We start from the raw sequence: 27,649 nt of genomic DNA on the forward strand, positions 1-27,649 counted from the left end.
CGATTTTGAAAGCATTTAGCCTGCTATGAATATTCTTCCTAAATGCCATTTATATCTACAAAACAGAGGTGTATACTACAGAAAAATGCTGAATATAATCTTATCTGTGGGTAAGTTAAGAAAGTGAAATGTAGGGAAAAAAAAAAAACATCATCAACTATGGAGTGGCATATATTACAGTTATTTTTTCCTTTTGACTTTATATATATTATTTCATCACTAAGAAAGCCAAAGACTATTTTTACATTTTATATTTAAAAATTAGACAATCCATAAGTATTTCTCAAGATATTATGAAATTATTTCCTTTATGATAAATGGGTCTCCATAATATTATATAGTACTTAGCTTGTGGAAGACAAAACTGTTATGAAATTTCATTTTTCTATATTTTCAGTAAAAATGTTTATCCTTTATTTTCTGTGGACTATTTTGAAGGTTGGATGGATAACATTAAGCCAATATAAATTAAAATATTGAAGTTCAGGTATGAAAAAAAGCTAAACTTAATTTCCATGTGGTTTCTATTTAAAAATTTTATGAGTTTTTCAACTTTTATGATAAGACATCAAACTTTTGCCAAATTTGAATGTTTGTAGGTCTCCTGTGTGACATAACAGCTTAAATACAGGATACTTTTATTTTATTGTTATATAATAAGAATTTAGAATGAATGAGTAGATTTAAAGAATTTTTGCTATTCAAGATGCATTAAAATATGTTACTTGCCATTATATATGTGTCTATATAATTGTACATGTGTAACTGTTTAGATCCATTGCTCATATTTAGCATAAGTTTATTAGTGATACCTTAAAACAAGTATGGGTTTGGTATATTCCCCTCTAACTAATCTCACTCATATTGCTATGCATTTTTATAATCTGAGAGTAGCATATTTTCATACTTACAGTATCTTCCAAAGTAGAGTACATAATATAAAAATGTACATGTTACCTAAGAGAAGTGACATGGTTTTTATGATTAACTTGTAATATTTAGTAAAAGTTGACTTTAGCATGTTTAGTAAAGCATGGCCCTTAATTAAATTTCCTTCACTGCGAAAATTTCAAAAACATGGTGTTGTCAAGATAAGAATTATGTTATTATCATAATTTATTGGAAAATGCACCTATTTCTTCAGTATTTTATAGAGGTCAGTAGAGTTTTACTCATTCTTAGGAGGATTTTTAATGTTTATGATTCTTAATAATATTAAAAATTGCCATTCTTAATCATGCCTACTATGTGATAAACATTGTATTAGGTAATTTAAATTCATTCTCTAATTTCACACTAATTATAGAAGTTGAGATTAATTTTGGCTACAAAAATAACAAGTTTTAGGTAGGCTGTATTCTTGCTAACTGAATTTTTAAAAATATATATTCATTAATGGATGGGTGGATAAAGAAGTTGTGGTATATATATACAATGGGATATTATTCAACCATAAAATAAGAGAAAATACTACCATTTGCAATGATATGGACACACCTTTAAGGCATTATGCTAAGTGAAATAAGTTAGAGAAAGAAAAATACTGTATATGATCTCACTTATACGTGGAATCCAAAAACAAAAACATACCAAACTCATAGAAAAAGAGAACAGATTTGTGGTTACCAGAGGTGGAGGGTGTGGATGGGCAATTGGAGGAAGGTGGTCAAAAGGAACCAACTAGATTAGTACAAGGGATGTAATGTACAACATGATGGCCGCTGTATGATATGTAGGAAAGTTGTTAAGAGAACAGATACTAAGAGTTCTCATTACAAGGAGAAATTTTCCTTTTCTTTTTATTATATCTATATGAGATAATGGATGTTAACTAAACCTATTGTGGTAATAATTTCACAATATATATATATAAATCAAACCATAATGCTGTATACTTAAACTTACACAGTGATGTATGTCAATTATTTCTCAATAAAACTGGGCAAAGTAATTAGGTTTTTTATCTATAGTTATACTCAGTATGAGCTAGGGATAATATTTTTCTGATTAATTTGTGAGTTTCTAGCAGTAGGTTCAAATTCATAGGCAAAATGTTTATGACAGTTTTCCATATTGTCTCTACTAGGAAGATTATGTCCACACAAAATATCTTGATATACACTATATATAGTGTCCTGGAAGAGTGCAGATTCCAGGTTATACACTTCCTTCATTTGCGTACTAATGTATTTTAAGGGATTCACTGAATACTTTACATAGCTTTATCACTTTATAACATTTGTTCTTATTTTGTCCTTGGGTGTATTATTTTGTTACCAGCTTTCCACTCAGAGGCTAGGCTGTGATATTGGGACAAACACCACTAGTCACAATGCCACTGGGAATACGGATGCTTATTAAGGAATAAGGATGTGCATCAGCTCTGCTTTGATGACCATCTGGAGAATCAAGTTCCTCCATTTGAAATTAATAGCAAGTTATTTGACATTGGTTTCCTTAGCAGTCCTTGAGGTAAGCTGTTATCTCTTTTAAAATTTTTTGTTCTTCAGTATAACATTAAATGAAGAATTGGTGTGGCGCTTTGAACTCAAAGAACAAACTGTGGCAAGACCAGAACATAAGACTGAGGGGAAACTTCTGCACAAACAGAAACATCTGATTCAGGATTAATACATTAAAACTCTGATTAAAACATGCAGTTGAATGAATTATCCTTTTCTTTTTCTTTACATTTTACTTGAGTTATAAATTAAATTGACCGAAGTTTGTTTCACAGCGATGATAAAAATGAAGCTGCAGTACAAAATTGATAGCTGAAGTAGACACGATATATCTTTAATTTTTTAAATCAGCCCTGAAAACAGCAGCAATGTTAAATTTTAACTAGTAGAATATGACAACCTGAGAAACGAAACCATCTGGCTCAAAAGTGGACGCCTCAAACTGCAAAAGAATCTAAAGTGGAGGGATTTAGATCTCCATTTAATAGGCAGTTACAAACCTCACAGAAGAGGTGAAATTAGAAATGATTCTGCACATGCAGGTAGAGGTCTAATTCTTCTTCTAACTAAATTTCCATTTAATACCAAAGGACAAGAGTCTGAAATAAAAGGGAAGACACACCTACCTATATATTCATGAACAGGTGCCCCACCTGTGTGCAAATGTGCTTGACAGAGGGATGTAAATGCAGAGAGAAATTCAAGAATGAAGGATAAATTGAAAAGTAATAAAATTATTTTAAACATGAGAGGGGTTTTGTATGAATAGACAATGGTAATGTTCTGGGAATAAATGAATTATCTGCATCTACCAAAAAACACAAAACTCAACTGACAGTAGAAATTAAGTTGATTTGCTCTTCAAAAATTCTATTTTTGGATTTCTATTTTCAGCATTAAAATTTTAATTTCTAAATTTGAAATAAAGACAATTTAGTCTGATAATTTAGACTTCTTGTTTCCTCAACAAGATGGTAGGGCACATGGATAACCATTGTTACCTTCCTAGTGCATAGAGTTTCAGCTTAAGCGCAGAATTTTCTGTGAGTAAGTACTGGACATAGTAGGGATTAAAAAATAATAGTAAACATAGTAAAATCTAGAGTGGCAAGGTGGCTACGTGATGTAGTGGGAAAAAAATGGGCTTTGGCGTCAGAAAGACTTGGGTCATAAGCCCATTACAAACCATGTCTAACATTTGATTTTGCCCAATTTTATTCACCCTATCTCTTCATCTAACTAGGAGAGATAATACCTTCTAAGCAAATTTGTTGTCAAAATTAAATTAAATGCATTAATGTACATAAACACATTTAGTCCAAAGCTAGAAATTTGATAAATTTCTTTTTTATTTTTAAAATTTCTTTTCTTTCCTTCTCATCCATCATTCTCTAGAGATTCTTTTTACTGTAGATCAGTTCAAGAGTTCAAAATATCTGCAGGCTGGATCCTGAAGATTCTGTGAGTACAGACTTTCAAGAACAGATAAGGGACTACCTCATTCTATCAGGAACAAACAGAAAATTATATAAGTAAATATTTTTAGTCTTTATCCATTCTTAACACTTTGGTACTAACTCTGAAATACATAATTTTATCAATAGTTAAACAGTTTGATGAGATAAAAATATACTGTAATATCCTTGTTCAAAGTTTTCTTAGATATAAATCCATAACCGGATAAAAGTTGTATCTCATAAGTCTTTTACATTTTTGTGGATCTAACCACAAGACTTAAAAGACAAAAGTATTATATTTATCACTGTTTATATTCTAGGTTTAAGGCATTAAATATGCTCTTGGTGGCACCACCAAGACCATTTGTTTCACATGCTAGACGTAAGACCATAAGACCATAACCTAACCATTTGTTTCACATGCTAGACATAAGAAAACTATAAAACTATGGTATTATGGTTTCAAATATATGGAAATTTCAATTGTTAAACTGTGCTTAAAATTGGCATTTCTGGGCTTCCCTGGTGGCGCAGTGGTTGAGAATCCGCCTGCCGATGCAGGGGACACGGGTTCATGCCCCGGTTCAGGAAGATCCCACATGCTGCAAAGCGGCTGGGCCCGTGAGCCATGGCCACTGAGCCTGTGCGTCCGGAGCCTGCGCTCCGCAATAGGAGAGGCCATAACAGTGAGAGGCCCGCGTACCACAAAATTAAAAAAAAAAAAAAAAATTGGCATTTCTAATTTTATGAATTTTTAAATTCAACTCTTGCATTCTAGTTATAACTTAACTGTTGTAGAGTGCCAGAGAAATAAAATGAAAATGAAATATTTTACATACATTTTTCATATTTTTTGCTAGTTACTAATGATGTCATTAATATTTATCTGAGCCGTCTTTAATATGGTATCTTCCCATGGTGAAAAATGTTTAAATAATATTCTATAGAAAGAGATGTAATACTGTGGCTAGGCATACATCTTGATAGTGTATGGATGTGAAGGGGGAAACTTACTAAATATACCTTCTTTAATATGGAAATATGTATATTCTAGTTATTAAGGGATATACTCCAAAGCATTGTACATGGGCATTTGTTCTTCCCGATTTTTTTCTAACCCCTTTCTCGGTTGTTTATCATTTCAAGCTAGTAAAAATGTTTAGTATGCCCTTCATAATGTCATAGGATTTCCACAATTCTCTAGTTGCTCAACTACCTTTACTTTCGTTCCATGAAGGTCTTCTGCATAGTTTTTTTTTTTTTTTTGGTCAGGATGATGGTTCAAAACTTTTTAACCAGGGAAAAAATGGTATAAAGAGAAGCTACTGTGGATTAAACCACACAAACTGCAGAATTATAATAAATCAATATTCTGTGGCATGTTGTTAAACAAGAAATAAGTTCACTTTGACTATTTACCAATAATTTTTTAAAATATTTTTAAAAATTAAATAAAAATACTTAAATATGTAGCTGGAATCTTTTTGATGTTGAGCTAATTTTTATATTATTTTCAATATTAAATTAACAAATATTTTTGTTCATTTTCTTACAATCATCTTTTATTCTCTTGTTTTTCTTCTTTACTGAATAATTTTCAGTTCTTAAATCACTAAAGATTGAAGATCAATTTTGATTTTTCATCACCTTATTATCTTCCACTTGTGGACATCTGATTATGTTTATATCTAGAGCAGGTTTACAATGGGAGAATTTACATATGATGTACCAATATTTTATAAAGTCAGAACTACTTTATAAGATAAAGGTTATTGATCCTTAACTACGTTGAAAATTTTGTTGAGCATATTCTGTTAAAACCTTAATTGATCCACCATTTAGATTCACTTATTGACATCAAAATCTTTCCCTAGTCCCAAAACTGGAGACAAAAATGTTAAAAGACAATGTTGAAATAATTTCTAGGCCTAAGATGGAACTGCTCCTGCCTGGGGTACTATATCAGCAAACCCAAACTTTGAAAACTTTTGTACTCCTGTAAATGCTCTTTTTTACCAGAAAAGTAGTACAGTTGACCCTTGAACAACAAGGGTTTGAACTGCTCAGGTCCAATTATAAGCATATTTTTCTCAATAATAAATACTACAGTACTACACGATCCTCCGTTGTTTGAATCTGAGGCCATGGAATACGTATACAGAGGCCAACTATAAATTGTACTGGATTTTCAACTTCACAGGAGGGTGGGTGCCCCTAATCCCAGCATTGTTCAAGGGTCAACTGTACATCCAGTCAGCCAATCCCCAAACATCAAGTCAATTCTGGGCTCTATACTTATTTCCTTATCCTTTTTTTTTTTTTTTTTTTTTTTTGTGGTACGTGGGCCTCTCCCTGTCGTGGCCTCTCCCGTTGCGGAGCACAGGCTACAGACGCGCAGGCTCAGCGGCCATGGCTCACGGGCCCAGCCGCTCCGAGGCACGTGGGATCTTCCCGGACCAGGGCACAAACCCGTGTTCCCTGCATCGGCGGGCGGATTCTCAACCACTGAGCCACCAGGGAAGCCCTTTCCTTATCCTTGATCTTTAATAAGGTCACACATGCAACACTAGCCAGTCCTGTCCTGTCTCCTTCTTACTGCTTCTAAAGTCTATAAAACTCACTCTTGTCCAAACATCCCTCAGGAAGAGTGCTACACTGCTTGTGAAGCTCTGTATTCCCCCAGTGCATAGACTGTTTTCCCTTGAATAGAACACCAAACCCGATACTAACTTGTTTTATTTTTGTCGTTTTACAACTATGAATATAAATTTATGTTTTAAGCAAATTTTCTGTAAAAGTTTCCACATAGGAAAGGGCAATTGTAAAGATGAGGTTCAATTTCATGTTTAGAAGTTAATAATTTTTCTCACTTTAAAATTACTTATTCATTACATATAAATGATATCCATTGTACTCATGTTAGAAAAAGAATGTAATTAATTAAAGATATAAACCATCCAATGTGGCTCTATATTATAATTTAGGTAGAGATCAAAAAACCTATCTTAATTTACACTTAGTTCATTAGAAGCTCGAGTAACTAATAGAATATCTGAACCCCAAGTTGATGGAGGAGACAAGATTAGGACTTGTACATCCTTGAATTTTAATTATTTTTATAGTTGTTAGGTTTCTTTAACTTCCACAATGGTTACTTTGTAATAAACCCCCTTATATTACAAGGTCGGAGTAATTTATTTTCTAATAACTCAAATTGATAAGTAGATAGAACAATGTAAATAATTTTGGGGGGTAATAACTTAAAAATGAAATCTGAGATTGCAGTCCATTGTTATAAATAGAATTAGTTTGAAGAATCTACAAATAACATATTTTCTGGTTTATGTTATTTTTCCCTCATTCTTTATTTCAGGATTCATTAATATGATTCAAAACTCTTTATGAACACATTTTATGAAACATTCATTTCCCAGAGGCTATCTTTTCTTAAGCAGAAAAGAAAACAAAACAAAAATCCAAAAATAAACACTGAAATAAACTCAAAGGCATATTCAGAGCTTTAGAAATTTAGGCTGAGGGACAAGGAAACCATATTTCTATTATAATGCTAATATTTAGACCAACTTTTGCCCTTATGATGTTGATCTTTACTTTCCTCAGCTCACTTAACACTTAATGGAAACGGTAAATATGCAGACTGAGTGCTGCATAAGCCCAGAGCCAACTTTGAGAAATGCAGCCAGGACAGTAGAAATGCAGTGAGTCCCTTTGAAACTGGAGAGAATGGGGCAGAGAACAACATTTAAAAGAATGACATAGCCCCAAGGGCACGACATAAACTGGTTAGAACCAACTAGGTCCAAGATGACAGACAACTGACTTCCACTAGACCTTGAGCATGCTAAATGACACACCCACAGGCACCATGACAGCTCCAAGGCCAACCACACAAGGTCAAAAAGTGGGCAGTGGCCTAACTCCTGGAAATCCCCACTGCTTCCCCAAAATAGCTGGAATACTCCTCCTACCCATTAGCCTATGAAATTAACCACCCCTATAAAAACTGACAACCCCCATACCCTGGTTCCTCTTTTGCCTTTTGAGATGGCCCATACTCCATCTGTGGAGTGTATTTCTCTCTAAATAAATCCACTTCTTGCCCATCACTTTACCTCTCGCTGAATACCTTCTGTGCTGAGACACAAAGAACCTGAGCCTCAGTAAGTCCAGACACCAGGTGAGTGAATGTAATTAAAAGACTGTGGGTTCAAGTCCCAGTCTGGGTTTTGGCTGGGTTCAAGTCCTGGCACGTGGATTCAAGTCCCAATCTCAGTTGCATGGTTTCACCTTGATAGCCTCATTCTCCAATCCCTGCTGGCCTGATCCAGTTGTGAGAATGAGTTCTCACTTCAGTGTCCGTTTTTTTATTCTGTTCTTCTTCCTACCAACCTGTGGGCCTGATACTGAGCGAGACCCTGTGGGGCTCCTGGGCACAAAAGCCTTTCTGTGTCCCCTATTTCTTGGTTACAGGAAATGGGCTTCATTCAGACTCTACGACTTTCCCTGAGTTCCAATGAGCAGGTTCAAACAGTTGCTAATTAGGGAAGGAAGGGGATGTGGAGACAATGGAGGAACCGTCAAAAGAAACAATGGTACAGCCTTGGGGCAAAGTCCTGGTTCTCCTTCAAGGGATATACATAACATACATATACTTTGAGCTGTTTTGCAGATACCGAAACTCCCACCAGGTGGGAGAAGATTACTGTATGTTGCCCACAAGCAGGTAGACCCCAGACCAGTTGGAACCAAGAGGTTGATGATGCTGACTCCCACTTACTTCACCACCAACCAGTCAGAAGAATGTCCACGAGCTGATCACATCCTTTTTGAACCATTGCTATAAAACTTCTTACTGACTCTACAAGTTGGGACACACGGTTTTGAGAGCATTAGTCGACTGTGGCTCCCTTTCCCTGGCAAAGCAATAAAGCTATTCTTTTCTACTTCATCCAAAACTCTGTCTCCAAGATTTAATTTGTTGTCGGGGTACAGAGGCCAGATTCGGCTTCAGGCCCTTCACTGAACTTCCCTCCAACACTTTTTCAGCTTTTGCCAAACTTTGCTCCTTGAGGCTACTTCACATTAGCTGTAGGCCGTCTGACTTCCAGTTAGGGTTTTACCAGATTTAGCACAAACAAAACAAAACAAAACAGAAGTCCACCTTAACAGTGAATTTTAGCGAAACAAGTAATTTATTTATTTATTTATTTTACCTTAAGTATGCCCCATGCAGACTTATGAGACATACTTACACTAAAAAAATATCTGTTTAGTTGACCTAAACAATATGTAACTAATCAACTAGGTATCCTGTTCTTTATCCATCACCCCTACTTGCAGTATGTGTCTGGAAATGTCAGATATTTTACATGTGGTTTCTCAAATTTCCATGACAGCCAGGAGATAGGTATTAGCATTCCCATATTAAAGATAAGGAAACTAAGGGCAGAAAAGATTCAATTATTTGCTCTTTCCCTTTCCCATTGGTATACAAAAATTCTAATATAGAGGGCACAAAGTACGGGAAAGAAGTACCTGGGTTCTTCCATCAGAACACAGGGCGCAAGCTGGAGCTCTGGTTTTTACTAATACATGTGGAATTTTGAGCAGCTTAAGTTCTTTAAATACCCTCAGTATCCTTGTCACCACATGTTGATGATGATCATACTTCCTTAGAAAGTTGTCTGTCCTAATGAAAGTGAAGTCCTGAGCACAGAACGAGCACATGTTAGCAGTTAATACATTTTAACTGATGTTATTATTAATATGAATAATACTATAGGCTTAAAATTGTTAATCCAAATGCTACTTGGTCAGTACTTTCTTAAGAATATTCAGACCAGGGCTTCCCTGGTGGCGCAGTGGTTGAGAGTCCGCCTGCCGATGCAGGGGACACGGGTTCGTGCCCCGGTTCAGGAAGATCCCACATGCCACGGAGCGGCTGGGCCCGTGAGTCATGGCCGCTGAGCCTGCGCGCCCGGAACCTGTGTTCCGCAAAGGGAGAGGCCACAACAGTGAGAGGCCCGCGTACCGCAAAAAAAAAAAAAGAATATTCAGACCACAACAATAGCCTAAATTATTATATATATTAGGTCATGTGTGAGGCATATTTCTTAAGGGCTCAGTTATTTTTATTGTAACCGCATTAATTTTATTTTAACAAATTAATTTTCCTAACAGATATTGCATAATACTTCCTTGAATCTTTAAGGATACATGGAAGGCACTACATAACATGTTTCGTGGACTCAGGGTCAATATTTTGTCACTACTTAACAGGAGGTTGTGCATCAGAGGTTACTGCCCCTCCCCCACCCACAGCTGCTTGTCTGGCTGTTAGTCTGTGACCTCTCAGTTCTGCTGTAAAGTTGCTTGCTTTCTGCCCTAGCTCTCAGAAATCTGCTGCTTCTGATTGCGTCTCATTTAAAAAATAGAGAAATAATCCTCTCAGAATTTAGGGCACATTATAAGTCCTAGGTTCCAAAGGATGAAATACAACCTTTTCTGTGGAATGAATATCAAAGAAGTATTTCATGACAGCCTTTTTTTGATGTTCAGAATGTTTGGGGGTGGTTTTATTTTCCCTTTGCTTCCCATCTCTTGATTCCCTTAGTTTGTGCTCTTCAAAATCCAAGTTACTGACAGCCTGATTTCTAACCAAATGGTTTGCATTGTATTTAGATGCATTGTTTTCTAAAAAGAAAATAAATAAATGAATAAAGTTAGGTAGATGATTATGATGCTGACACAAAACCATTATTAATCACATTAATCACTACACCATTCCCATCAGCACACAAACCTGTTGCAACATCTCCCATGAAAAAGCAAAAACAATCATAAAAACCTCCTGCTCTCTTGTTCCCATATCCCCTGGTTCAATTCCCCTGTTCCACTTAAAAGTAAAGCTCTTCGAAAAAGACGATTCAAATTGCAATTTCTAATTATTTTCCTCTCATTCTCCTTTGAATTGCCATTAAGGTTTTAGTTCCTATCACTCCATCAAAATATCAGGTATCTTTGCCACCAATAACCTCCACAGTTCCAAACCCATGAACCTTTATATACAGTTTCATATAGTTTTTCCTTACACTTATCCTATATTTGATACAGATATTCACTCCCTCCTTGAAATGCTTTCTTCATTTGTTCTTGGGTGATATTTTGTTCTCCTAGTTGGCCTTCTAACTCATTGGCTAAACATTCTATTCTCTCTGCTGGTTACTCTTCCTTCTCCAAATCTCTAACCTTGAAGAAATCAGACATCTGCCTCCGTAAATGATATAGTCCCTTCTCGTGACTTTACTATTTTCATGTTGTTAGATACCAAATTTATATCTCCAGCTTCTACCTCTCCCTTGAATTTCAGACTTCAGTATTAGAATAGCAATTTTATTGCTCCAAGTGTCTACAGAATAGGCAGCTTAAATTTAAAATGTTTAAATCAGCACTTTTGATTACACAATCTCAACCATTATCCTACTGTAGTCATCCCTATCTCAGAAATTGGCACCTCTTCTTCTGGTAACTCAGGTCAAAAAGCTTGGTGCATCCTCTTCTCCACTTGCTCTCTCATATCCCACATCCAATCTATCAGCAAATCCTGTCAGATCTTCTTTCAAAGTATATCCTGACCATTCCTTTCCAGTTAAACCTAATTCAAGACACCACCTGGATTGCTATAATAGCCTCCTACCTCCTTTCTCTGATTCATTCTTATTTACCTACCAGTCAGAGAGATGAGATGCTTATAAAGTTTGAGTCAAATTATGCCACTCGATTGCCCCAAATGTTCCACGGCTTACTGTTTCACCCAGAGTAGATTCCAGAAAACATATCTAAGCTCCAAATATTATTTAACTTGACCCTCTGTGCTTCTCTGACTTTGCCTTTTACCACTTACCCCTCACATACGCTCGCTGTCTTGCTGTTCCTGCAACATCCTAAATATTTCAGTCTTAGGGCACGTCCTTGCTGCTTTCTCTCCTTAGAAAACTTTTTCCCAAGATATCAACACAACATTTTTCTCTGGATATCCACATGATTAACTCTGTCATTTCGCTCTAATATGACTCTGTGAGAGGCTTTTCACGGCAACCCTACAAATAGTGTCACATTCCACTCACTTCAGGCTCTATGTCCCTAAATATGCTTAATATTTTTTCAGAGCTCTGATGACTATAAGCCATATTATACATTTGTTTATTGTCTTTTTCCATCTATAAATTGTAAGGCCCCTGAAGGTAGAAACTTTCTCTCTGGGGTTTTTTTTTTTCCCTCCAACGTTTTCCTTTTCGTTTTTTTTCTTTCTTTCCCTCGGTATATTTTGATTACTGCTGTATTCATATCACCTAAGTAATACTTGGTGCATACAGGCTTTCAAATATATTTGTTGAGTGACTAAATGGAAGAATGAATAAACAAATCATCATATTCCATGACCCATCTAAAGAAACATTATTAATTTGTGATTAACAAGTGCTTTATAAAAGATGTGAGTTTTAATTACAAGGAGCTTCATAAAATGTGTAATTTTTCCTATTTCCAGAGACATTATCAAACCAGCAAGAGCTTGATTGGCATTGTGGCTTTTAAGAAAAACATAAATTCTAACACTTGTGATATCATTGGGTTATTATTTGGTTTATAATGATTTATCAGATAAAATATATTTTGTAATTAATAATTCTAGTCATAAAACAAATATTATTTATATATCAATCCTTAGAGAATGATATACCAAAAGTAATTCAATTTAATCTGTAAGATAAAGATTCACTTGCTTTTACATAACAGAGGGGTCTGTGGACAAGTGAATATTAACATTTCATGTATAATAAATCAATAGATTATCCCATCAGGTTAATAGTACCTATCATGCTAATGTGAAGATGTCCAGAAGAGATATTAACATACAGAAAATTTAAAAGAGTGGAGTTATGCTTTTTAGCTCTGATCTTGAGTGTTATTGACTGGAAAGGAAAATTGGAGCAAAAATAATTTCTTGGAACTTAATATAACCAACCACATTTTAATCATATCTGATTATGGGTCAGAAAAATATAGTATTTTAAACAGCAAAATATTTAAAGTCACATTTTGGTTACTGCACTTTGTTATTTTGAGGTTATTATTTTGTATCTGACAAGTCTTTTGAAGTATTGCATTTATGTGTACATTCCTGAAAATATGATGCTGACTTTTAAAATATAATTGATAATTAATTCTAATTTCAGATTGAACTTAAGATTTACGGGTAGACTGGATGTTATAACTTTTCCAAATACAGAAAAAACTTTGGGCAAACATAGAGAACAAATCACATTAAGCTATTTCCAAGTAAATTGATCCTATAAATATGATTTTCTATATTTTAATGAGCTCCCTTATACCCCAAAAACATTAGTTTTCCCCTACTTCACTGTGAAGAGTATTTCAAAACACTTAGTCAGGGCTTCCCTGGTGGCGCAGTGGTTGAGAGTCCGCCTGCCGATGCAGGAGACACGGGTTCGTGCCCCGGTCCGGGAAGATCCCACATGCTGCGGAGCAGCTGGGCCCGTGACCCATGGCCGCTGGGCCTGCGCGTCCGGAGCCTGTGCTCCGCAACGGGAGAGGCCACAACAGTGAGAGGCCCGCATACCACAAAAATACAGAAAAAAAAAAAAAAAAAAACACTTAGTCAAATATATTTTAGTATAGCTATCTTTGTAGAGGTAGTAGCCTTTTGGGGAATCTGGTTTCTCCTCATTCCACTGTCACTGATGGTAAAATATTGCTGCATTCTAATATGGTTTTGCAAGTAATCTTATGTACATTTTAAATTGTCCTGTAACATAATTCTTTTTTTTCATATAAGTTACACTAACGCACATGTATATTTTTTCACTTACATTTATATTCTATTTGTTAAACTAAGGTATTTTACAGGAACACTGCAGCCAACTTTTATTGTTTTATTCCTTACTAAATCCTCACCTAATTCCTAAGGGGGAAAAAAGAATTTGAAGCAATAGAACATTGATGCATTGGTGCAGTCATGATAACAATAAAATAAATCCCAGAGGATTTGAACCCTAACCCTTTTGTGAAGTCATCAAAATGTTCCAGTTAGGTTAATTATGATAATGTACCACAAATAATTATAGAATCGGAGAGTAAGGACTTTTTCCCTCACTCTGGAAACCACATTAACTATTATCTGTCAAAAAATCTAATTATAAGCCTGATAATAATTGGACTAGATGGCCAGATGACAGTCTTTCACAAACTTAAATTTGTCTCTGTATGTCACGATGTCTAATTTTAGTCTATGCTCTGCCCTTACCTCTGTAACATTAACCAGGCAGGTATCAGCATGCTAACATGATAAAATTATAAGTTTGCAACCAAATGCATTTCCTAAGCATATTTAATGACTGCTTTCATAATAATTCATGGTGAAGACAGCCTGGAGAATGGATAATAGAAGGAAATGAAAGTTAATCGTCTTGAGTCATAGCTAATCTTTGTTCTTCCCCTATTAGCTCCAATTCACTTTTCTTCTATGGACCACACTCTTCTCATCAGAAAATGTTAAATAGTGTCATCATTTCAGCAAATTTTCATTCTAATAATAGCATTCATATACTTCATACCTTGTCAGTATAATGGTACCATTCACTTTAAAACTATCTTTAACTGCTACCCTTTTGGTATATTTAAGACATCTCTTATTAAAAGGTGTGTTGTAATTAAGTCCTAGAATATTTATTTTTAGTTGAAAAATATAATAAAAATAAATTCAAGTGTAATTTGAAAATTAATTTCTTGGTGAAGGGATACAAACTCTATAAAATGAGAATAGACATATGCTAAGTTCCTATACAGAGATTTAGAATAAAGGGGCACCAGTTCTCCACTAATATTTTCTTTAACTTTTCTTCAGTTTTTCTATTACCTTTTAAAAACATAAAATGATTCCAGGAGATGAAAAGAAAAGAACACACAAAGAAAATATACTTGTTTGAAAATTAAATGGAGTTGAAATGTTATTTCAATCACTTTATTTCTTCTGTCATATATAAGTAAACACAATAGAAATATAGCTATTAAACACTAAATATTAAATAAACTTCACATTATAAATATTAGAAAATGCATTATTATTAAGTTCAGTCCTACTAGTAAAATGAAGTTATAGCAATACATATGAAACACCCATCATATATATATCTGGAATATAGCAATAAAGTTCATTATTTTAGAAATCTGGCAAATCTGTAATTTCTAATTATTGCAATTATAATTAATTACACAGAAGCAGGCCTATTTTAAATTCTCCCAATTATTCAAAGTAATCTTGTGCACTAAGGAATAATGACTTAGCATTTCATTTAATGTCACTTACTTTCCAGTACAAATGTCAAGAACTGTTCATATTTATTTTTTACAGATCAGTGAACCAGGGGACTGAAAGTTTAGTAATATATTTTTGTTCCTATTTAATAAGTTGTTCCTCACACTGTAAGGGAATAAATAATAAATAAATAAAACACACAAGGATAGCAGCAGGTATACTGATGTGAAGTTACTAAAAATACTTTGTTAAGTAACTTTTTGGTTTCATGACATCAAAATAGGACAAAATAAAAGTGCCTTGTGTTATATCATTTATTTCTGGCAAAAAAGTATTAGGAAACAGTAACAAATTCAGAGCGGTTCTGAATAAATGAATTCTCACCAAAAAGACAGAGGCAAGTTAATTGCCTCAATTTTGCAGTTTACCTTTACTTGTTTGAAAACTTGATTAATGTTGAGTCAGGAAGTTAAACAATTGTACATTCTTGGGAGGAGGCCAAGTTTAATCTTAGATAAGAATAAATTGAAGTAGTTTATGCCTGGTAGGGGAAAAACTGAATTTGTTTAATGGAAAGGAGGAATGCAGTTTCCTGTCAATGATAAGGTTTATTTCAACATGTCAATAGGGTTGTATACTTATAGTCCCATTTTTCAGATAAGGAAAAACAGTAAGGAATTTTAAGTAACTTGCCTAAGGTTATATTGTATACAAAGGATCTGTAGAAAGATTAACACTGGACACATCAGGGCTATCACTTACTTACGATGGGGAAGACTGTGTAACTGCACTGTGAATAGCTCTCCTTGAGGTTGTGCCCTGGAGGAGCTCTGAAAATAGCACCCAGAGAGGACATAGCAAACAAAAGATGCTCTGCAATAGCAGGAGGCAACTGGAGTTGTCCTGGAATAATGATCCTCCATCTGACCTTATGCTACTAATTGTATTTTGGCTTATTTTCCTTCTTTACCTGTTCTGCTCTGACCAATCAAGTTGATTTCACCAATTTCCTGTATCACTGAGGTAATGCTGAAAATATGTCATTAAGTGCTGGTTAATTTAATCTATTGGTCATCAAGTTATTGACTGGATGAATAATTGATGGATATGTATGTTATATTGATATTTCAACTCCTATTATAGGATATTGGATATAATGCACATATGGACCTGTCTGCTATTTGGATATGGGTTTCATTCATTTTTAGAGATGGGATTGAGGGAAAAGCAGAAGCAAGAAAAGTGCATATAGGTGGAAATTCCAACTAGCAAAGGCATAAATACATTGTGGCTTCTACTTTATGAGGACTCTCAAAGACTGCAACTAAAGACACTAAATTTGAATACCATTTAGTGCTTTCACAGAATAATGTTTTCTTTATTTTTGTAAGAAGTCAAATTAAAAAGTTTTTTTTTCTAATATATCTTGGAAATTGACAAGATCTTTTAAAGTAACTGAAAAAAATGAATTTGATGGAACTGAATGAGAAATGTAAGGTTAAGATTCTCTTAAAATTCAAATGGGAGAGAGGTTGGGCTTTCATCTTCATCCATGATGGAGTGATTGAAACTGGATTAGCTCTCCTACCAAAAACAATTATATACTAGACCAGAAACAAACAAACAAAAACAAAAAGACAATGAGTTTCAGGAACTGGATAACAGGCAGCATAAGTCTATGATGTTTGAGAGAAGGGGAAGTTTAAGGTGAGGCCACATTTACTGTGGTTACTCACATAAGGATAAATTATTGTCCAAGATGCAGGGAGCTTGAGACTAAGCAGAGTACAGTAGGTTCACTGACGTTAAAAGACAGAAATAAGAGTTCTAGGATACAGTAGGTTCACTGACGTTAAAAGACAGAAATAAGAGTTCTAGGATACAGAAGAAACTAGAATCTGTGGGACAGGTCCCCCTGCAGATCTTTGGCTGAGTCGTGGGTTAAATATGTATAAGATGAGAGTATGAGAGGCTAAACAGAGAAGACGCTGCAGGGCTGAGAGCAGAAAAGAGATGGGAAAACTGGAGAGTGAATAACTATTATAATGTTGTCAACACTTTTGTTTTCATTTCATTAATGCCTCATTAATACTCAGTCTAGCTGAGTAGAAAGTTATAACTTGGGAGTAAAGAGACTCAGTCTATCCCCATCCTAACAGACACTTAAACCAAGCAACTGTAATATCCTCAGTGACAACAGACATTGGAGTTTAAGTCCTGTCAAGTTAGAGGGCCTATAAAATATCTTGGGTCTTTCATGGATTCACTCTAACAAAATATAAAACAAGCCTATACACATTTGAGAAAAATTCAAGTCTATACACATCTCTTAATTGAACTGCCTAGTAAAATTAAAAAGAAACAAACATTATTTCATGTAAGCATACATTCTTCAGAGGAGGCTAAAATAATATAGAATTTCTACTCATATCATCCACAAAGTCTAGTACAAATTTGAAAATTTCTAGACATGCAAAGAAATAGGAAAACAGAAAATGAACCCATGAAACAAATACTGGATGAGCAAACAAAACCTTAAGGCAACTATTTTAAGTATGTTCAAGAACTTAAAGAATAATATCTTTAAATAGAAAACAGGGAGGAACTCCGAAAAATAATGAAACTACCTGAAAAAATTAGATCTGAACACTAATATGTGAAATTAAAAAATCATTGGGTAAGTTCAAGCACAGATTGAAGAAGATAGAAGAGTCATCGAGCTTGCAGAGATAGCAATTAAAAAATGTACCTAATTTGAAAAACAGAAGCAAAACTGAAGAAAGGGAAGAAAAGAAATGAAACTGAGTTATTTGTAGTGAGGTAGATGGACCTAGAGTCTGTCATACAGAGTAAAGTAAGTCAGAAAGAGAAAAACAAATACCGTATGCTAATGCATATATACAAAATATTTAAAAAGGTACTGATGAACCTAGTGGCAGGGCAGGAATAAAGACACAGACATAGAGAACAGACTTGAGGACATGTAGTGGGAAGGGGAAGCTGGGATGAAGTGAGAGAGTAGCATTGAAATATATACACTACCAAATGCAAAATGGATGGCTAGTGGGAAGCTACTGCATAGCAGAGGGAGATCAGCTCAATGTTTTGTGATGACCTAAAGAGATGGGATAGGGAGGATGGGAGGAAGGCTCAAGAGGGAGGGGATATGCGGATATATATATATGTATATGGCTGATTCACTTTGTTGTACAACAGAAACTAAAACAGTATTGTGAAACAATTATATCCCATAAAATTATACTAAAAATAAATAAATAAAATAGAAAAAAAATGTATCTAATTTGAAAAACTGAAGAAAAAGGAACAGAACCTTAGAGACATGTGGAACAAAATTCAATAGTCTAGTGCATGTATATTTGGAGTTCTTGAAGGAGATAAGAGTGAGAATGGGGCAGAAAGAATATTTGATGGAATATTGACACAAAATTTCTCAAATGTGACACTGAAAATCACCACGAAGAATCTTAGTAAACACTAGGCCAAAACAAAGCAAAACTCTTAACCAAAGAAATCACACTTGGAAACATCATGAACAAACTATTGAAACCAAAGTTAAACAGAAAATTTTGAAATCAACCAGAGGAAACATTTTTTTTAATTGTATACAGGGGACAATCATATGAATAAAGGCTCACTTTACATCAGAACTGAAGAGATAGGAAGAAAATGAAACACATCTTTAAACTGATAAAAGAAAAAAAGATCAAACCAGAATTCTATCTTCTTAAAAAATATATCATTCAATTGAAGCAAAATAAAGGTATTTTCAGATTTTAAAAAGCTGAGGAAATGTGTAACTAGCCAACCTGCCAATGAGAAATCCTAAAGGATGTTCTTCAGCACAAAGGGAAATGATGTCAGATGAGAGCTAGAATCCACAAGAAAGAGTAAAGAACACTGGAAATGGTATATACATGAGTAAAGATAAAATAATATTTTTTCTTTTATGAATTTATATAAATATAACTGCTCATTTAAAGCAAATAAAATTTTATGAGGGATTTTATATTATATATTGTATAAATATATTTCAACAATATAAAAAACATGGAGGACAATAAATGAAACTATACTGTTAGTTTCTTACATTTGTGAAGTCGTAAGTGAAATGGAAAATAGGAAGCATAAATTGTTTAGACAGTGGGAAATGTCAATGGCAAAGTGATAAGTAGTTCAGTATTAACTCTCAGTAGATGGTTATAAGTTAAAGAAACGATTGTTAGCATTAAGACAAATACTGTGGAAGAAATTAAAGGCAAACTAAAACATCTGTTTAAAAATAAAATCAAATAAAACATTAAATTAATGCAGAAAAAAGCTAAAAAGGAGCAATAAGAAGGATGGATTAAAAATAGCAAGGTGGTACCAGAAAACTACTAGAGCTAATCAATGAATTTGGTAAAGTCGCAGGATACAAAATTAATGCACAGAAATCTCTCTTTTTTTTTTTTTTTTTTTTGGCGGTATGCCGGCCTCTCAGTGTTGTGGCCTCTCCTGTTGCGGAGCACAGGCTCCGAACGCGCAGGCCCAGCGGCCATGGCTCACGGGCTTAGTTGCTCCGCGGCATGTGGGATCCTCCCGGACCAGGGCACGAACCCGTGTCTCCTGCATCGGCAGGCGGATTCTCAACCACTGCGCCACCAGGGAAGCCCGCACAGAAATCTCTTGAATTCCTATACACTAATGATGAAAAATCTGAAAGAGAAATTAAGGAAACACTCCCATTTACCATTGCAACAAAAAGAATAAAATACCTAGGAATAAACTTACCTAGGGAGACAAAAGACCTGTATGCAGAAAATTATAAGACACTGATGAAAGAAATTAAAGATGATACCAACAGATGGAGAGATATACAATGTTCTTGGATTGGAAGAATCAATATTGTGAAAATGACTATACTACCTACAGATTCAGTGCAATCCCTATCAAATTACCAATGCATTTTTTATGGAACTAGAACAAAAAGATCTTAAAATTTGTATGGAGACACAAAAGACCTCGAATAGCCAAAGCAGTCTTGAGGGAAAAAAAATGGAGCTGGAGGAATCAGACTCCCTGACTTCAGACTATACTATAAAGCTACAGTAATCAAGACAATATGGAACTGGAACAAAAATAGAAACATAGATCAATGGAACAAGATAGAAAGTCCAGAGTTAAACCCATGCACCTATGGTCAACTTATCTATGACAAAGGAGGCAAGGATATACAATGGAGAAAAGACAGTCTCTTCAATAAGTGGTGCTGGGAAAACAGGACAGCTACATGTGAAAGAATGAAATTAGAACACTCCCTAACACCATACAAAAAAATAAACTCAAAATGGATTTGAGACTTAAATGTAAGGCCAGACACTATCAAACCCTTAGAGGAAAACATAGGAAGAACACGCTTTGACATAAATCACAGCAAGATCTTTTTTGATCCACCTCCTGGAGTAATGGAAATAAAAACCAAAATAAACAAATGGGACCTAATGAAACTTCAAAGCTTTTGCACTGCAAAGGAAACCATAAACAAGATGAAAAGACAACTCTCAGAATGGGACAAAATATTTGCAAATGAATCAATGGACAAAGGATTAATTTCCAAAATACAGAAACAGCTCATGCAGCTCAATATTAAAAAACAAACAACCCAATCCAAAAGTGGGCAGAAGACCTAAACAGACATTTCTCCGAAGAAGACATATGATGGCCAAGAAGCACATGAAAAGCTGCTCAACATCACTAATTATTAGAGAAATGCAAATCAAAACTACAATGAGGTATCACCTCACACCAGTTAAAATGGGCATCAACAGAAAATCTACAAACAGAAGCTGGAGAGGGTGTGGAGAAAAGGGAACCCTCTTGCTCTGCTGGTGGGAATGTAAATTGATACAGCCATTATGAAGAACAGTATGGAGGTTCCTTAAAAATCTAAAAATAAAATTACCATATGATCCAGCAATCCCACTACTGGGCATATACCCAGAGAAAACCATAATTCAAAAAGACACATGCACCCCAATATTCATTGCAGCACTATTTACAATAGCCAGGTCATGGAAGCAACCTAAATGCCCATAGACAGATGAATAGATAAAGAAGATGTGGTGCATATATACAATGGAATATTACTTGGCCATAAATAGGAACGAAATTGGGTCATTTGTTGAGACGTGGATGGATCTAGAGACTGTCATACAGAGTGAAGTAAGTCAGAAAGAGAAAAACAAATATCGTATATTAACACATATATGTGGAACCTAGAAAAATGGTACAGATGAACCAGTTTGCAGGGCAGAAATTGAGACACAGATGTAGAGAACAAACATATGGACACCAAGGGGGGAAAGCGGTGGGGGTGTGATGAATTAGGTGATTGGGATTGACATGTATACACTGATGTGTATAAAATTAATGACTAATAAGAACCTGCTGTATAAAAATAAATTAAATTCAATAAAAAAAGGAAAAAATAATAGCAAGGTGGTAGATTTGAACAAAAACATATTGACAATTACATTAAATATCAAATGGGTTAATCACACCAACTGTAAGAAAAGGTTTTTTTTTTTTTTTTAAATAGGTGGGTTGGAGTAAAAGGATGGAACAAAATATATTATGCAAATGTAAGCATGGGAAACTTGATGTTTCTGTCTTAATATTAGGCAAAGTCAACTTCAGGACAGAGACGTTTCATAATGATACAACAGTCAATTAATCAGGACTACATAATCCTAAAATTACATGGAATTAATAGTATAGATTTAAAATATTAAAAGGAAAATTAGCAGAACTAAATGGAGAAATAAATAATACCATAGTTATAGTCCAAGATGTTAATACCCTTCTCTCAGTATCTAAAACAAGTAGGCAAAAATATTAATAAGACTATTAGAAGACCTGAGCAACCATGAACTAATTAATTTACAGAACACACTATACCAAATAATTGAAGAACACACATTCTTTTCAAGAGCACATAAAATAATCACCCATAAGGATCATATGCTGGGTCATAAAATAATTCTCAATATATTTCAAAGGGAAAAATCTTACAGAGTATAGTCTCTTACTAGAACTGAATTCACTTAGAAATCCACAACAAGATATCTAGAAATTACCCAAATAGCTGGAAGTTAAACAATAGACTACTAAACAACCCATTGGCAAAATAAAATATCACAAAGAAAAATTCAAAATTATTTTGAACTTAATCCTAATGAGAAATACAATATATACTAAACTTATTATTTAAGGAGAAAAATTCATTAAAACATTTTATGAACCATGAACTGGAAAACTCATTTTCCTGGATGATTATTACAATGCTCAGTTCTACTTTTTTACTTTCTTGATGTGTCATTTTGGGGTTATATGGAAGTAAAATCCTTCAGTTTACCAGTCTTGGCATTACTGACCTTTGGAATGAATAATTCACTGTTGTGGGGGGCTGTCGTGTGCATTTTAAGATGTTTAGCAGCACCCCTGGCCTCTACCTTGCTAGTAGCACCCCAACTCCAGACATGGTTAAATGTCCCCAGTATGGGGAGTAGAGGGGAACCAAGGGGGAGAATTTCCCTGGGATGAGAACATCAAACATCATGTTTGTGGTCAAATAAATATGGGTGGATTTCCAAACCTAATGCTTAAACCAACTTTGTTTCCATGGAGTTCATTTAATCATTCTAAACTTCTGTATTTATTCATAGGTATACTTTGAAAACAGATAGTGCACTGCAGGAGATTAAAATTATGTTTGCCATCAAGTCAAATCTCAACACATGTGACATGTTATCTGTTCAACTGTGCAAACATGGACTCTAAAGAAACTCACCGACTGAAATGACATCTTGTTATGGCTGAACTTCTTAAAAAAGTTTAATTTTTATGGTTTATAATCTTGTTTATATGAATTTATCATTATAATTAAAGTGTGTCAACCTTTATTTCCCATTAAAATATGCTAATCATAGAAGGAGATTAGGATTAAACAATCTATTATTCTATTAATTGTCAAATATTCTCTTCTTTGACCTGTTGCTATCTGTGTACCATAAATATGACCTTTACCACATCTGGTTCTCAGTTTTTCCAATTGTGAAATAAGAAAATATAAATTTCTTGATAAGTTAAACATGCAAAGTATGAAGTCCTTTAAAACTTTACAGGCATCAATAATTTGAAGAAATATTGATATTTCCCTTAAATTCCCTTAATATTCCCCTTAAGTTATTTATAATCTCTAGAATTGCCAGAAAGAATTAAAAATATATTCAGATGATTTAATATGGATAGAGCCTTGAGGGAGAGAACAGAATGAAATATACGTAATTCTAATGCAGCTCTAGAAATAAGATGATCCTTCTTAAGCAGAAATTTAGACTGATGTTGAGAAGATGTAAGATATCGCACAGCTACAGATAATATAATAGCCTACATATCTTGATAAAAAAAATTTTTACCCATACTAGCTTTTACCTGCTTTCATTGAATCATTAACCAAATATTTGTAAAGTGTGACATATACTAATGTCAGTACTTTAATGAGTATCCAATAAAACCACAGGTTCTCTTTCAAGAGCTAGTTATTAGTCTCATTTAGGAGGCTCAGAATACAATGAAAGATAAGATTTAGACACATGACAGTCAATGTCTTCTGTGAGAGTGAGAAAGAAGTCTGGAGGAATTACAACTCTAGGAATTAAATATACATTGTATGAAATATGTAGTCAGTCAAAACCTTAACAAAATAGTAGGACTTGTGTCATTAAAAAGGAGAGAGGTAAATGTTCTAAGCAGGGTACATAGCAAGAACAAGGCTCTAAGGTGTAGTTAAGCTTGAAATCTTTGGTATTCATGAGATAACTGATCTACCAAGCAACAAGGTGTTGGGGAGTATGGGTTGCAACAAGATTATCGAAGCCTCTTAATGCCAGATGGAAGAGTTAGCTTTATACACAGTAAATAAGTATCAAAAATTTTGAGATGAATTATATCATACCAGTACTTTGTAGAAAGATACATACAGTAACATGGAGTAGAATGAATTCCAAATGGAGGATGGAAAAGAAAACCAGAAAGCAAAATCATTCTCAACATTCTTTTCAATTGTAAAACACAGGATGATAAATTGGATTAATGCATCAATCAATTTGTGAGTTTCTGTAAGCACTTTTCAAAAAAAAAGATGCCCAAATTTCTATTCTTTTATTATTCTCATTGATACAAATTATTCCAATGTATAAAATTCAATTTGGGGTTACAAACAGTAAAAAAAAAAAAAAAGAAACACCTTATTTTTTACACACACAAAATATTTTAAAAGTAGAATGTATATTAAAAGAGATTATTTTCCTCTGACTATTGAAGACATACTATCACAATATTTATAATATATAAGGGAAAATATGTTCTTTTGTAACATCTCTGTTATGTAATGTCATCCATATGACTACTCAAGTGTAAAACAGCTTAGCTGAACAAGATGACTCTTGTAGTTCTCATTCAACACAGGTTACCTAAAAGCTCTGAACAAACATATTAGGGAATAAAAAACATTGATAAAATGGCAAATTCTGTATTTTGAATAATCTGAGGGCCAACCCTATCACCATCTTGCCTTTTGATTTTCCTGAGCAGGGATGTATTTCTTTGTGTATCAGGTAACAATGTACTACTGCTTAAGAGCAAGAGAAAAAGAGAGATATTCCTAATCTTTCTTAAACCTGTGAACACTATAAACTTTCAGGCTTAATAACATATCACAGTAATTTTAGTTCTTAAGGTAAACATCTATTTCCGTACAAACTTTGGTGAACATTGTTAAAGTACTTTGCAGTACTTTGGAAATGAAATCAGAAAATATTTTTCATAAAAGTTCTTTGATTATTTCTTTAAAGCACTCTGATGCAAGGAACTGAAATGCAGTACATAATAAAAAACAAAACCAGCTTAAGGTATGAGAAGAATAAATAATCAAAATGTTTCTGTACCTTTAATGAAGTCTACAGTAGAGACCAAGCCAAGTTAAGCACAACAAAACAAAGCCAAACAAGAACAACTACAAAAATAGGCACTTACCCATATTTTGCAAAATTTGCCCAGCGTTTCATAATGGATCTACTCAAAATTTCCTCAGCTTTTGTGTAATTAACTCTTCTTTCCAGAGGTAAACCGAAGACAAATTCAATCTCATAACCATGCATCACTCCCATCCATTCTGGCCAAGGGAGTTTGGAGGATCGGTGTTCAAAATAGTAGAAAAAGGCATTGTTTCCCATATCCGAGAACTTTTTGGTGAACTCCAAGGCAGGGCATATGATATTATAATCCCCAACAACATCATCCAAGGCCTCACGGTAGTTTTCAGCTCTCTGATCATCTAACCAGTCCATGTAGTGGAAAAGGATCGATTCCTTTCCAAATTCACTCAATCCCGGAAAAAATATTTTTAAACCTTCTTGAAATTCTTTTCTAGTTATAATACTATTGTTATCTTTGCTGAAACCAGGAGCACCGTATACTAAAAATGCTGTCCCTTCATCTTTGTTAACACCCACCAAGATCTGGGTTTTTTTGAACTGTCCAAGTTGGAGTAGTGTGTCTGGCATGTCAGTGAGAAAATCACCATCCACAGTTGGACCAAAGTTTACTGACAAGAGCGTACCATAAGGGACAACAAATACTTCATTCAGAAGAATTTCCTGGGGATCTTTATTTCGAAGACATTTGATTATCTCAGTCTCATTTTCTCTAGAACAACCAATAAATTTAGCTAAAGTCAATGTTCTGTTCCTAGCTTCAGAAAGAGATGTCACTACCCAAGGGGAATTAGAGGATCCACTTTGCAGAATGGCTCTGGTAAACAATGGGTGGCTTCTAGGAGAAAGTAAATGAAGGCTAACTGAAGCTGCTCCTGCACTTTCTCCAAAGAGAGTTACACTCTTAGGATTTCCACCAAAGGCTGCTATATTTTTTTGGACCCACTGAAGGGCCAACTGTTGATCAAATAAGCCCGTGTTTCCTGGTGCCTCAGGATTTCCCGGTAAAGCTAAGAATCCTAGGGCACCCACCCTATAGTTCATTGAAACCACAATAACTCTTTCAGCCCGTGCCAGAAACTTGCCATCATAAACATGCAAAGATGATGTCCCAGTCTGAAAACCACCACCATAGATCCATATCATTACAGTAGCATTTTTTGGTTTAGGTGCTGGAATCCACACATTCAGATATAAACAGTCTTCACTGAGGTCAGTGTTTGGGTTCCACATCTCTGATCCAAGGAAGCCTGGGAAACTTTGATCTGTGTTCTGATAGCAAGAATTTGCATATTTTGTGGCATTCCAAATATTGGGCCACTTGGTCAAGGACTGTGGCTTTTTGAATCGAAGTCTACCAAGAGGTGGCTGTGCATAGGGGATTCCAAGAAAGGCTGTTACTGTGCCACCAAGAACTGGCAAGTTCATCCCTCTGATTTTTCCATTCTTGGTGGTAATTATGACATCTTCTCCAGTGTGTGACTTCCCAAAGAGCACACAGAGCAGAAGAAACCGCAAGAGAAATCTGATGTATATGATTGTACCCTTGCAATGCATATTGGTTTCTGCAAGAGAGATAAGTGGGAAGTTTTAACAGCCTCATGCATCTAGTATTATATTTTATTGATGATAATTAACTAAAATTTAGTAGTTCTTATCAATCCTATAAATTATGAAAACAAATCTGTTACTGCTATAAAGACACATAAAAAAATAGAAAATGGTTGGAGATATTTCAGTTTTCAATTTAGAAATAAATGAGTGAAATGGAAAAGGAGAAATTATTTCAATTTGGAAAGATTCGTTTTCAAACCTCTGTAAGAAAGATGAAGTTTTTTAAGTAGGAAATTAGTCCAAGGCATTAGTATATATATACTTCTTTACCATACACAGCACAACCAAAGGTGGCATTAAGTGGTAGTCTACTTAATGATAGATATAATAGATTAAATTTCTACTATAGTTAGAAGACGAAATACAAGCTTATATATTCTCTGAAATATATACAGTTCTAATCATGGCTGGCTGGCTCTTGACAGTAGGTTAAGAACCTTTAAGGATCCTCAGACTTCTATTACTGCCTTTTTCTGTTTCCATGGTCCCTTCTGTGGTCCTTTTTGCCTAGTCGTTTCTTCCTCTATATAATTGTAGCCTATGGTCAGAAGAGAATTTGGACAAGCAATTCACAGAATGTGAAGTTACAAAAAAATACAGTAGTTGCCATTTTTCCTACAAATTGTGAAAACTAACAAATCTGCTACCACTAAAGGCCTATGGGGAAAACTGGAAAGGGAAGACTGGATATATACCAACTCCTCT

The 27,649-nt window shown here is 34.5% G+C and overlaps 1 protein-coding gene across 1 annotated transcript in view; it reads right to left on the reverse strand.

Moving 5' to 3' along the window:
- The window catches only part of BCHE (butyrylcholinesterase), an 81,463-nt gene that overhangs the window by 48,579 nt on the left and 5,235 nt on the right, over positions 1-27,649 (reverse strand). The window contains exon 2 of the mRNA XM_059064917.2: positions 25,371-26,895. Within this exon, the coding sequence (XP_058920900.1) occupies positions 25,371-26,895 (1,525 nt within the window). The remainder of the gene's footprint in view (positions 1-25,370; positions 26,896-27,649) is intronic.

The sequence above is a fragment of the Kogia breviceps genome, chromosome 5 (assembly GCF_026419965.1).
Source record: "Kogia breviceps isolate mKogBre1 chromosome 5, mKogBre1 haplotype 1, whole genome shotgun sequence".
NCBI classification, from domain to species: domain Eukaryota; kingdom Metazoa; phylum Chordata; class Mammalia; order Artiodactyla; family Physeteridae; genus Kogia; species Kogia breviceps.